The 13,276-nt window shown below is 39.5% G+C and overlaps 1 protein-coding gene across 1 annotated transcript in view; it reads left to right on the top strand.

Annotated features, from left to right (window-relative positions):
• The window catches only part of slc6a18 (solute carrier family 6 member 18), a 54,958-nt gene that overhangs the window by 16,340 nt on the left and 25,342 nt on the right, over window positions 1-13,276 (top strand). Inside the window, exons 2-5 of the mRNA XM_028817800.2 lie at window positions 3,542-3,682; window positions 4,067-4,204; window positions 8,607-8,788; window positions 10,315-10,425. Coding sequence (XP_028673633.2) covers window positions 3,542-3,682; window positions 4,067-4,204; window positions 8,607-8,788; window positions 10,315-10,425 — 572 coding nt within the window. The remainder of the gene's footprint in view (window positions 1-3,541; window positions 3,683-4,066; window positions 4,205-8,606; window positions 8,789-10,314; window positions 10,426-13,276) is intronic.

Below are 13,276 nucleotides of genomic sequence, written 5' to 3'. Positions count from 1 at the left end.
CATTGGAATGGTATTGTGCAGTCGATGAACAGTGCCTGGATTCTTGCAGAAATTATGTTAATCTTGGTTTCAACAGACCAGAGAATCTTGTTTGTCACAGTCTGAATGTCCTTTAAGTGTCTTTTTGCAAACTCCAAGAGGGCTTCAATGTGTCTTTTACTGAGCAGAGGCTTCTCCTTTGACACTTTCATGAAGCCCAGATTAGTGCAGTGTTGCAGTGATGGTTGTCTTTCTGGAAGTTTCTCCCATCTCCACACAGGTTCACTGGAGTTTAACCAGAGTGACTATTGGGTTCTTGGTCAGCGCTCTTAACACAACGTTTCTCCCATGCTTACTCAATTTGGTTGGATGGTCAGTTCTAGAAAAGTCATGATTGTTCCAACATTCTTCCATTTAAGAATTACGGAGGCTACTGTGCTCATAGGAACCTTCAAGGCTACAGGAATTTTTGTAGCGTTCCCCAGATACGGACCTCGACACAATCCTGTCTCTAAGCTCTGCTGTCTATTCCTTCAACGTCATGGTGTGGTTTTTGTTCAGCTGTGGAGTCTTCTATAAACAGGTGTGTCTTTCCTAATCATGAACAATTGATGTGACTCTAAACATTCTCAACGATGATCAACAGAATGGGATGCAAAATTTCAAATGTCACAAAAAAGGATCTGAATACGAGTGTCAATGAGGGATTTCTGGTTTTTATTTACAAAAATTTCTAAACTCCTGTTTTCACTTTGTCTTGGGTATTGAGTGTTGCTTGATGCGGGGAAAATGAATTTAAATGATTTTAACACAAAGGTTGTAACGAAACAAAACACAAAAAAAGTGAAGAGGTCTGAAGACTTTCTAAACCTACTGCATATATGATAAATGTTTTATATGAAAACTTGTAACACAGTACATCATGATCCAATTTTGTATCTGTAGCCGAGTGGTTAGTGTTGCTGCCTCACAGCTCAGTATTACTGGCTTGTGTGGAGTCTGCATGTTTTCCCAGGGTCTCTGTGGGTTTTTCTCCATGTACTTGATTTTCTTTCCTTTAGTAATAGTAGTAGTACTATTGTGACATGTATAGTGGAGCTGCGTTTTTCCAAAATTACAAAAGTTCAGCAGCTCTAACTTAAAAAATGGGATTCAACAAAAGCCTGAAACGCCGAAATGATTCCACAGACAAAATATCTTCGTTTTTAAAAGTTTTTAGTTAAAATTTAAAGTAAAACAGTTCCCACAAAAAAGAAAAAATTAAATAGCCAAAAAAAGAAAAACTCTTGCTAAGAAAAGTTCTGTTCAAAGCTTAAATCTTGTTACATTTCAAATCGTTACAAATCACTTCAAATGTTTCTGAACCTTTTCAAAATGACGACAGTCACAAAACTGTATGCCTACCCCATTTCTGAGTTGAAAATGGGTCTTACAAGACGCTGTTTACTGGGACGTGTTCTGAACACAACTGACTCAATTCTCACACTGTATCTTCGTTATAGCAAGAAGGTTCTATCTCTTACTGATTTATAGGGGGAAAAGGCTATACCATTGTCTATGACTATGGAAGAAATTTATATTCTATTCAAATTAAGCAAACATTAATACGAGTTTAACTCAAAACTTTAACTTTCTAAGATTGGCTCTTACATATGGAGTACAGTGAATTGGTCATCATTCAGGAAATACATGTAGAGGTGGTGCACTCCTACAAGTACCTGGGGGTTCACATCAATGACAAGCTGGGCTGGTCTTGCAACACAGAGGAACTATATAAGACATGGCGGAGCAGACTCCTCTTCTTTAGGAGACTGCATTCCTTTAATGTGGGTAGTGACATCCTTCACCTCTTCTTCAACTGTGTGGTGGTCAGTGCGATTTTCTATACTGTGGTGTGCTGGGCTTCTAACATCACTTCAAGAGAGGCCCACCGAATCAATAAGCTAATTAACAAGGCAAGCTCAGTTATGGGACCCTCTCTGGACCCCCTGGAGGTCACAGAGCAGGAGAGAATTAAAACAAAACTGAGTACCATTATGAGCAATGCTGCACATCCTCTCTCTGATACACACACACACAAACACTAGGGGCTATCGGCCAATAAATTATTCTACACAAGTGTGTCAAGAAAGGCTACGGGGGGTTCTTTAGATGAACAGCAATATGCCTGTATAATACCTCACGGTGACTGGAACTACCAAGTCAGAGGTTTTCCTCCTTTTTAATTTTCTTCCTTTTTAGTCTTTCTGGTGTGTGTTTTGACTATTGTGTGTGCATACAAATATTTGTCTATTTATTTATATATTATTAACATGATTCTGTAAAAATAAAAAGAAAGACAAAGTTTCCCCCTGGAGACAAATAAAGTTCTCTCTAGCTAAGTGATGACAGAATCCTTTCATCCTTGGATTCCAAGACTTCCAAGCATGCCTGGTGTCTTTCCAAAATCCAGTCTGATCCCAGTCTCAGTAGATTTTGCCTGTTCTTTGTGTTCCTGAATGAATTTTGCCCAGAAAGTCCAGTTTATTCCTATGTATCAAGGACATGGAGGTTAGATTGGTCTGTGGCGCTAAATATAAGTATGGGTGCAATGAACCGGTGTCAAGTTCATAGTTGCACATAGTTGTTACCTTTTCTTGGTGGTGGAAAGATGATTTTCAGCTCTTTTTGCTCTTGAAGTATTTATAAAAAAAACTTAAAAACAAGTATATGAGTGTTGGAATTTGTCTTGGCCAACATTTATTTTTACATAGTATATTACGTAAGCTGCTGCTTTCATGTAAGCCCTGTGTCACTGCAGGTTTGTTGCATGATGGATTGAGACACTGTCCCTGTTTCCTCCCTTACTTCCAGGGCTGATGATAGGTTTCAGCTCCTTAAGCCCCTTAAATGGATTATAGAGTGCTACATTAACTTTATGTTAAGTGCTGTTACCTGGGATTAAATCCCAGCTCGGATATTGAAGGCATGGAGTGTGCCAGTTCTCCTCATTTCAGGGTAATTTCCCCTCACATCGCGTTATCTTCAGTAATGACACCTGTTAGTATGCACTACAGTGGGCAGACACCCCATCCAGGGTTGGTTACTGCCTTATAGCTGTATGCTGGAAAAGTCTGAGAAAGGGTAATAAGAATAATAATAATGGAAATTATGTGCATGCCGCACATTTGTTATCACAGAGACGACACAGCAGTTACATCTACATTAGTTTATCCACCCTACAAGGCAAAATAAGGACATAAAAATGTCAAATTTACTGAAATTTTCTTTGTGAATAATTTGTCTTTAAACTAAATTACTTTAAAAAAAATTCTGCAATAACAATATGAGGAAACAGTTGGAAAATTAAGGGCAGATTTTACAGAAATGTTAGAAAGATTTTTCTTCACGAAAAGAACTATAGACACATGGATTAACTGACCAAGTAGCGTGGTGGAGAGTAGGACTTTAATGACCTTCAAATATCAACTACGTTATTTTAGACAACCTCAGTGAATAGGATGGACAAGCTTGTTTGGCTGAATGGCACAATTGTTCTAATGTTGTAATTTTCTGATTGCAGGGGCTTTCTTGATACCATACATCATTGCACTAATATTTGAAGGCATCCCTTTGCTTCATCTTGAACTAGCGATTGGGCAAAGGCTGCGTACAGGAAGTATAGGAGTCTGGAATTCAATATCACCATACATTGGAGGTGTGGGTACGTAAATCCAATATATTAATAATTCAATCATGCCAACATTTGATCAAAAGAGCAAATCAGATGTACAGTAATAACTTGTTCACAGATTTGTTTTGCTGGATTTCATAATAATGACATTGGGGAATGCTTCCTGTTTTCAGTCTGTGTACAGAAATTATAACAAGTTATTTGGCGTTTTATACTATGAAAGCCTGTAGACAGCCATACAGACTGACAGGCATGCAGACAGATAGATATGAAAGGCACTATATAATAGATAGATAGATAGATAGATAGATAGATAGATAGATAGATAGATAGATAGATATGAAAGGCACTATACAACATAGATAGATAGATGGCCACATTCTCTAACAAGTCTGCTTACTTGTTTGTTTGCAGGTCTGGCATCTCTCACTGTTTCCTTCCTCGTGGGACTCTATTACAACACCATCCTGGCCTGGGTGCTCTGGTATTTCTTTAATTCTTTCCAACAACCATTACCTTGGAGTGAATGCCCACTAAATGAAAACAGGACAGGTAAAGAAAAAAAAATTTGTCTTAATCATATGTACAGATATTTCAAAAGAGGGCAATCCAGTAGCACAGCAGGAAGAGGTGCACTAATCATGATATTAACATTAACATGTACAGTGATCCCTCGCTATATCGCGCTTCGCCTTTCGCGGCTTCACTCTATCGCAGATTTTATATGTAAGCATATTTAAATATATATCGCGGATTTTTTGCTGGTTCGCGGATTTCTGCAGACAATGGGTCTTTTAATTTCTGGTACATGCTTCCTCAGTTGGTTTGCCCAGTTGATTTCATACAAGGGACGCTATTGGCAGATGGCTGAGAAGCTACCCAACTTACTTTTCTCTCTCTCTTGCGCTGACTATCTGTGATCCTGACGTATGGGGATTGAGCAGGGGGGCTGTTCGCACACCTAGACGATACGGACGCTCGTCTAAAAATGCTGAAAGATTATCTTCACATTGCTACCTTCTGTGTGCAGCTTTTAAGTATGCTGCATGGTGCTTCGCATACTTAAAAGCTCAAAGGGCACGTATTGATTTTTGACTTTGTTTCTCTCTCTCTCTCTTTGTCTGCTCCTGACGGAGGGGGTGTGAGCTGCCGCCTTCAACAGCTTTGTACCGGCGGTGTTTCGCATACTTAAGAGCCAAACAGCCCTATTGATTTGTTTGCTTTCCTCTCTATTTCCTTTGAAGAGGAAGATATGTTTGCATTCTTTTAATTGTGAGACAGAACTGTCATCTCTGTCTTGTCATGGAGCACAGTTTAAACTTTTGAAAAAGAGACAAATGTTTGTTTGCAGTGTTTGAATAACGTTCCTGTCTCTCTACAACCTCCTGTGTTTCTGCGCAAATCTGTGACCCAAGCATGACAATATAAAAATAACCATATAAACATAAGGTTTCTACTTCGCGGATTTTCTTATTTCGCGGGTGGCTCTGGAACGCAACCCCCGCGATGGAGGAGGGATTACTGTACACAGAGTACAGTCATATTCTTACTTGCATATCCAACCAGATAGGATTTAGCACACTTTATAACTTTATTTCACCATTCATACATTTTTCTGTAAACGTCTGATGATTGGCGGTTTTGTTATCCATGGAGAATTCAGGTGCAGTCTAAATTTCTTCTTTGAAACACACTTGACAAAGTTCTTTATTTACATTATTGTATTTCAAGTTTACTACAATGACATCTTGTTTTCCTAAGGGTGCCACTATTTTGCAGTGCTAGGGACATGGCTTCAAACTCAGTGCATTGTTTGTCTACATCAAAGTATCTGCACTATACGAGATTGATGAATAATCCATAAGAGTTCATTTGTAAAAGTTCTAAAAGTATTTTCAATTTTTTATCTTTGCTTCTGTTTGTTTTAAATATGATTTTTGACATTTTCTTTTAGTAGCCACCTTTAAAAAACCTTCCGGTTTTGACCCTGGCTCATCTTTTTTTCCTTTGAAGAAATTATTATTGACTTGAATTCTGCAAAGAAATAACTAAGACAGTGTAAAATTTAAATATCTGAAAAAACAACAGAAAGAATAACAACACCTGAATGGCGAACTCAAAACCCGCTTACCCTGGGAGTACTGTATTCCAAACATAACACAGACTGAAAATGCCCAAACAGACCAGAAGAGACTGATGTGCATGATCAGGTTAAGGGAGTGAGGTACAGCCTGGATCCCCCACTATCAGGTTCCTTGTGTGATCAAAGTAATAGTACCACCTATGAATGTAGGAGCAAGATGACACACTGACCATCATATTCAAGAGCTCAAGATGGAGACGGTTGAAGAAATCAGATTTCCACACAGGAAAGGAGATACGAGTCAAGAGATCTCCAACAGAAGGTTAATGATTTCTTTGCAGCGATTGTTCCTGATGCAAGAAGCTTCTGTTGAAGAGAAGAACAAGAAAGATAAAAGAAGAAGAATTTCAATGGAAAAAAGGAATTTTAACAATAATACAGTGAATAAAAGTCAGCTATAGACAGCCAGAAGGTAGATTTCCTTGCTCGACTTTTCATTACGATCCTTGTTTTTCTTTAAGTCTATCGGTAGACCATAACCAACATGCAACACATCTCCAACTCTCCGGCTCCATGACAAACAAGAATACATTGAAATACAGACCTTCATTGTAATTAACAAAATACACAAATCAGCTTGCCAGATGTATGCCTTACTCCTGTTTCCATGATCCCATTATCTGAAACCTTGTGGAAAAAGCCGGACTGTATTTACATCTGGTATATACACATAAATGACATTGATAAGAATTTAAATAACAAGCTGGACAAGTTTACAGGTGACACTAAACCAGGTGGAATGAGAGATAATGTAGAATTGGCTGACTTGTGTTGTTTCATGGTATATTTTATATTAAAGTGAGAGTGTTATTGCAGCTTAATGTGACTTAAAAATTTAAAAATTTAGACAAAATTAGTCTCCAAGCAAAAACCTTGTCGGCGCTACATTTCCCGTATTTTTAATGGCATGGCTGTTGATCTGTTTAAATGTGTGATAATATCAGGAGAGCACCATGGAATTTGCTGCTTTTGCAAAAAAAAAGAATAGAGTATGGTAGGCAATAATTATACAATAATATAATTCATATGTATAATATATACATATTTACAGGTAAAATTAAAATGTGTGAACTTTGGGGGAAGAATAAAGTCTGATATCCTACAGCCTGTTGCTCAATTCCAGCTTCCAGCCCAATGCAGCACCACCTAGCACACTCTCCATTTGTCTCCTACAGAGGTGCTGCAACATGAGCGGGAGAGCACATTCGTCACCTCGTGGGGTACTGAACTGTAGCACACCCAACACCCTACTTACCATGAATAGAGGATCTGCAGCGCCGACAGTAGCTCATATTAACCTACTAATGGGATGCAGTGGCACACTTAATGCCCCCTACTGCGACATTCAGTAACCTGAAAGCACACTCCAGATCCTGCTGGGGCAAGAAAATCAATCTAGAGAGCTGCAAGATTTTCTTCATTAGGTGTTGATGATCAGAATCTAGAAAGCTTCCAGAAGTGGGACATTTTGTCCAGTTAGGTTAGGGAAAGAACAGGGTTCCTATGTGCTCTTTCCACATTGCTAAAATTTAAGCTGCTGAGTCAGTGCAATTTGTTTTGTAATTTTTAACAAATTTTCAAAGAGATTTGTCTTTTTGAGATCACTGGCCATTTTTTTTAGTCTTTTTGATTTTGAATAGGATAACTCTATAGTGTACATAAAGCAATATTAGGCATCCTTTATTCAGACTGGTATATAGAATCAATCCACCTTTTAAGAAATAAGCGATCAAAGTAAATTGTGTCCTGTGATCACAAAAAAAATACAAACTTCAAAGTTGTGCAGATTATCCATCCATCCATTATCCAACCCGTTATATCCTAACTACAGAGTCCTGGGGGTCCACTGGAGCCAATCCCAGCCAACACAGGGCACAAGACAGGAAACAAACCCTGGGCAGGGTGCCAGCCCACTGCAGGACACACACTAGGGACAATTTAGAATCGCCAATCCACCTAACCTGCATGTCTTTGGACTGAGGGAGGAAACTCGCACAGACACAGGGAGAACATGTTAACTCCATGCAGGGAGGACTTGGGAAGCAAACCCGGGTCTCCTAACTGCGAGGCAGCAGCACTACCCACTGCGCCACCGTGCCGTCCCTGTGCAGATTATTTTAAACATTACTTATTCTTATAGGATGGTATGATGGCATAGTGGTTAATGCTCTTGCCTAATGGATTCAGCACCGGGAGATGCAATTCTGTGTCCGGCTGGGGGTTTTCCACTTACGTCCCAAAGATGTCCAGTTTAGGTTAACTGGAGACTTGATAAAGGCCTGGTATGAGCCCGATGTGATGGGCTGACAATCTGCCCAGTGCCTGATGCTTCAGGGACAGACCTGATCCCCCAGCATTCCTGAATTGGACCATACACTTAAAAAGGTTATTTCATGTACTAAATTTCTATCATGAATGCTGTCTGAAGACATTTAGCATTGGATACTATATTTTACTTTTATATAGTTGGAGTACAGGGAGGCTGGGTGACTTGCTAAGAGTAATAGAGTGAGTTGGCATTGAGTTTGAACTAGCATCCTCATAAATCATAGTCCAGGCTGCATTATTCATTACTTTCCATCTTTAAGGGCAAAAATATACTATTTAACTGAGCACAGAGTAGAGTACAGCCCCATATAATTTAAACAACTCCAGAAACTGAACCATGAAAGAAAGAAAGAAAGAAAGAAAGAAAGAAAGAAAGAAAGAAAGAAAGAAAGCATATACACAAACTATTATTCCAAAGGTTTTTCTGTGCTTGTTACCTTAAAACAAACTCTCTGTCACTGAATTGATTTCTTTTTTTTCCAGCCTATATTCCAGAATGTGAAAAAACCTCACCAGTAAATTATTTCTGGTATCGAGAAACTCTTAATATCACACCAACTATTGAGGAAAATGGCACATTGCAGTGGTGGTTGGTTATTTGTCTGGCAACTGCTTGGGCTCTTGTATACATCTGCTTCATCAGAGGAATCGAAACAATTGGAAAGGTGAGAGGAATATGCCAAGCGGAAAGCTTAAAATATCATTCATTTTTACACAGAGCATATCATCACAAAAACATAAGACAAGATTATTTTAGTCTGGAATCTTTGTACACTGGAATTTTATACAATACTAGCTGTGTAAGCCCATGGCCCTAGAAACTATTGAAATCGTCAGAATAAAAATTGAAATGTAGAGATGTCAGGTAATTGAAAGGAACTACTCTGGGTATTTCTCTCCTAGGATGTTTCATTTTGCTGACACACTCGCATCACTTGTGCATTAGAGGCTAAGCGACTTTGTCTTCTGAGGTTTCGTTTTCCAGACGTGCTCCCCTCACTTGTGTATTAGCGGCGGGTGGAAAAGTAAAAGGGATATCGTTTTGCTGATGTGCTCGCCTCGCTCGTGTATTAGCGGCTGAGCAGGTTTCTGTTTCCTCAGAGATGGAGCCTTATCCCGACTCCGCCTCTCACTTCCGGGCCGGACAGACAGACAAACACACACACTTCCACATGTAGCCGTTTATATATAAGATAAAATATGCCATATGCCCTATGCTGCTGGGATGGCTCCCGCCTCCCAAGACACTGTTAAGGATTAAGTGAGCATAGAAAATGATATGGTATGATGATTCAATGTTGTACAAAAATAAAATATGAAACCTAAAAGGTTGAATATATTTTTAAAGGCATTGCTTTATTTTTTTGTTATATGTACTGAATATACTATAAATACATAGTTTAATGCACATATTGAATGGTGGGCTGCACACTGAGACACATTTGGCACAGCTGCCTAAGAACTGCACAGGTTGACAACTCTTGACCCACTCACTGTTTGTGTGGTGTCGTCATGTTCTCCCCACATTTACATGGGTTTTCATTTTGCTAATTTTGTTCCCGTGAAGATATGCAAATTAGTTTATTGAAATTCGGATAACCTCAGAATGAGTGATTGTACCCTGAAATGGACTGGTGTCCCAATCAGGATGGCTTCCTGCCTTATGCCTAAAGCTAATGAAATAAGTTTTAACTACCAAGAAAATAACATTAAAACATCACTCAAGTTCTTGAATAATCAGAGAAAAAACACTGAGAACAATCAGCTGTCTACCTGCATTGTGTGTTTCAGAGAGGTGGGCGTAGGGCAGCGTTTCTCAACCTTTAAGTATTTGAGACCCAAGATTTCAAAACAGTTTTAATCGTGCCCCCCTAACGTTTTTTTGAAACCCTAATAAAATGCATTCCTATATTTTCTGCTGCCGATACACCACTACAAGTTTAAAATTTTCCTACGAATATTGAAATTACGCCACATATGGCAACGTTTGCGCCCCCTTTTTTTGTTACTTCAACATAACCCAGCTTTACATGGTCTTAAGCAAGTCACCGGGCCTGAGCCAAAAGTCAGGACATTAACAACTTCATACCTTCAGACATCTATGTTGAAATATTAAAAGTTTGTAATGTTCTATTACTTAAACAAACTCTAATACGATTTGCATAGTGATTAATGTTATCATTTTTTCCAGGCTGTCTACTTCACTGCCACCTTCCCATACCTCGTCCTCACCATATTCCTCATCCGTGCCCTCACTCTACCAGGAGCCACTGATGGACTTGTTTACCTCTTCACTCCTGATGTAAGTGTTGCTTTTTCTAAATTATTCATACTGCAGATGAAAACTTTGGCTTGATTAAAAACACAACATACAATTCTAAAAGACAGAATAAGCAGCGGCACAGTGCTTAGTACCTCCGCTTCTCAACTCTAAGAAAGTGGGTTTGAGTCTAAGCCTGGAGTCAAATTAATAAACTCTGGATTTGACCGTGACAATATGCGCATGCCAAAGAAACAGGAAAATGTGTATACACATTCTGCTCCCTATTTACTGTATATAGCATGTGTACAAATCCTCTGTTCTGATGTTGTTTTCATTCCACATTATAAACACATAAATGTTAGGATTACTGGGGATTTAACTGAGACTGAGAGTGGCCTGCAATGAACTGCCCTAATTGTCAACTGGTGACCCTCTATGAGGAGTTTGCTTGTGTACCCCTGGCTGGCACAGCAGTGGCTCTGAGGCTAAGGATCTGCACTGGCAATCGGAAGGTTGCCGGTTCGAATCCCGTAAATGCCAAAATTAGGGACTCTGCTCTGCTGGGCCCTTAAGCAAGGCTCTTAACCTGCAATTGCTGAGCGCTCTGAGTAGTGAGAAAAGAGCTATATAAATGCAAAGAATTATTATTTTATTATTACCCCGAGTTCCTATGGGCTTCCTCTCAGCAGGAAGACTGGACACTATGAACTAACATGATGTGAACAAATGGATGGGTTTGTGCGAGTGTACTGTGTCCAGACTGGTACTAGCATCCATGACAATTCCTGTCTTGGCAATTGAAGCTACTAAAATACAAACCTGATTTCCATAACCCTGTAATGGAAAACACAGGTGAGAAATGAACAAAAGGAGAGAAACTGCTTTTCATTGTGGCTTTTAATAAGGCCATGGACAAACTAAAAATAATAAACTGAATGATTTGCTTATTATGAAGAGGAGGACAAATTTAATTAATACGTTTAACACTCACCTATCCATTATTAATGCAATTTGATCAACTTCAGACTCCCCGGAACAGGAATCCATCCTAGCAACACTGTGTGGTGAAGCGAGTAAAGGGGTTCATGGCAATGTGTGAATCAGAGCGGCTCAGACTTGGTGGCTGTGGATGTGTGCCACTGGAAACCTGTGAGGGTGCGCAATGGGGAAATTGGCCGATTGTGTATTCACGTGCAAATGTGATCAGCTTGTCCAGTTTCCTCATTGAAATGTGGTCATTAAGCACTGCATCTGTACCCAAAAGAGTATAAAGTGTCTGAGTAAGACATTCCAAAAATTAAAAGAAAGAAAAGATCAACAAACAGTAAAGAAAGATAGAACAAAACAAAAGAGAAGATTGAGAGAGAAGACGAAAATAAAATCAAGAGAGATAGTTTGTGTAAAGGACAGAGAGTGAGATCAGGAGTGTGACCTGGTGTGGTGGACAGGAGACAAGATGGTCGAGAGGCCCTGCGATGACTCTACGGGTCGGGTCACTCCTGTTGAGCTAGTAGGAGCAGGAGCTGCCAACTGGCTTTGGAGATCCTCATACGGATGCCAAGGGTTGGTTGTGGGATGATGAAGCTGAGCTTTGGGCATCCCAGTGGTGACTGGCTGAGGTGGCTGGGATGAATGCCAATTGTTGATGGGCAGTGCTTGCCGGCATCTCAGCTGATGGGTGAACAAAGGGTGACAAAAAGGAGAGAGGTACTGAGGCTTGCAGGAGTAAAAGTAATCCATTCTTATCTCAATGGTTTTATTCTTGATTTTATCGATTACTTGGATCTATTTATTTATTGACTGATTTTAACTCCCACAAAGGGCAGTTGTTTTTACTTATTTATTGAAGAACTGAATAGCACTTTATTTATTGGACACCGCTTTGAAATAAACAGCACTTTGCACCAAACCTTGCGGTTTGTGTCCTCATTGCATTACTCCATCTAGGTTTCATGACTATCGATGTCTCTGGAAATGGGTGATAGATGCCAGACTACAAGCACCCAGGGCATCTACACACTATAACAAGACAAAAATAGACACTGGATGGTGGCACTAGACTATGGCATGGCACGCTCAAACACACTATTTATCCATTAGATTAATCTAGAGAGGTCCCTCCTCATAAGACGGAAGAATCCCACAAAAACCCAAGGAAAGCATGCAAACTATACACACATGCCACATGTTCACACTCACTAAGAGAGTCACAGACTATCTTGAGCGTTTCTTGGGAGGAATCCAGAGCCCCTGTTGAAATGGAGAGACACTGGGAGAACATTATTACTTTTTATTATAATAAAGTGAAAATTCCACGAAATGAAATAAAAATTCCATGCATGCAGTGAACACGTTAGGAGTCAAACCAGGTTTGGTAAACTGTGCCACCATGCTGTGGTAGGTGACAGTTCTTTATGTATAATGAAGCTTTTCCAAATGATTTACTATTCCACATTGACACTTACTTACAGTACAAAGGTTAACCAAAGGGGAGGTATCAATGGATGGATGTACTTTATATATAGATGAATACACAGGTCTTTATTTGTCCTAAGGGGACATGTTTTTAATTAAATCCCAAAGATGAGCAGGATAGGCTGATTTGTGATTGTAAATTAGCCTGTGACCATGCCCTGCAATGGACTGGCACCCATTCCAGAGTTTTTTCCTGCCTTTATTGGATGCTACTAGAACAGGCTACAGCATCCACACCTCTGAAGTGGATTAAGCAGGTTCGAGTGGATTGATTGATGGATGGATGGAGCAGTATTTTCTATTTTATTTTTGCTTACCTGATTATTATCATACCCAAACACTCAGAGGGGATGCATGACTGCAATAAAGACTAATCTGTGGAGATCAGTAGGTTTTTATGGGTCTAAACAAGATT

The sequence above is a fragment of the Erpetoichthys calabaricus genome, chromosome 13 (genome assembly GCF_900747795.2).
Source record: "Erpetoichthys calabaricus chromosome 13, fErpCal1.3, whole genome shotgun sequence".
In the NCBI taxonomy this organism is placed as follows: Eukaryota; Metazoa; Chordata; class Cladistia; order Polypteriformes; family Polypteridae; genus Erpetoichthys; species Erpetoichthys calabaricus.
This window is presented reverse-complemented; position numbering and strand designations above follow the sequence as displayed.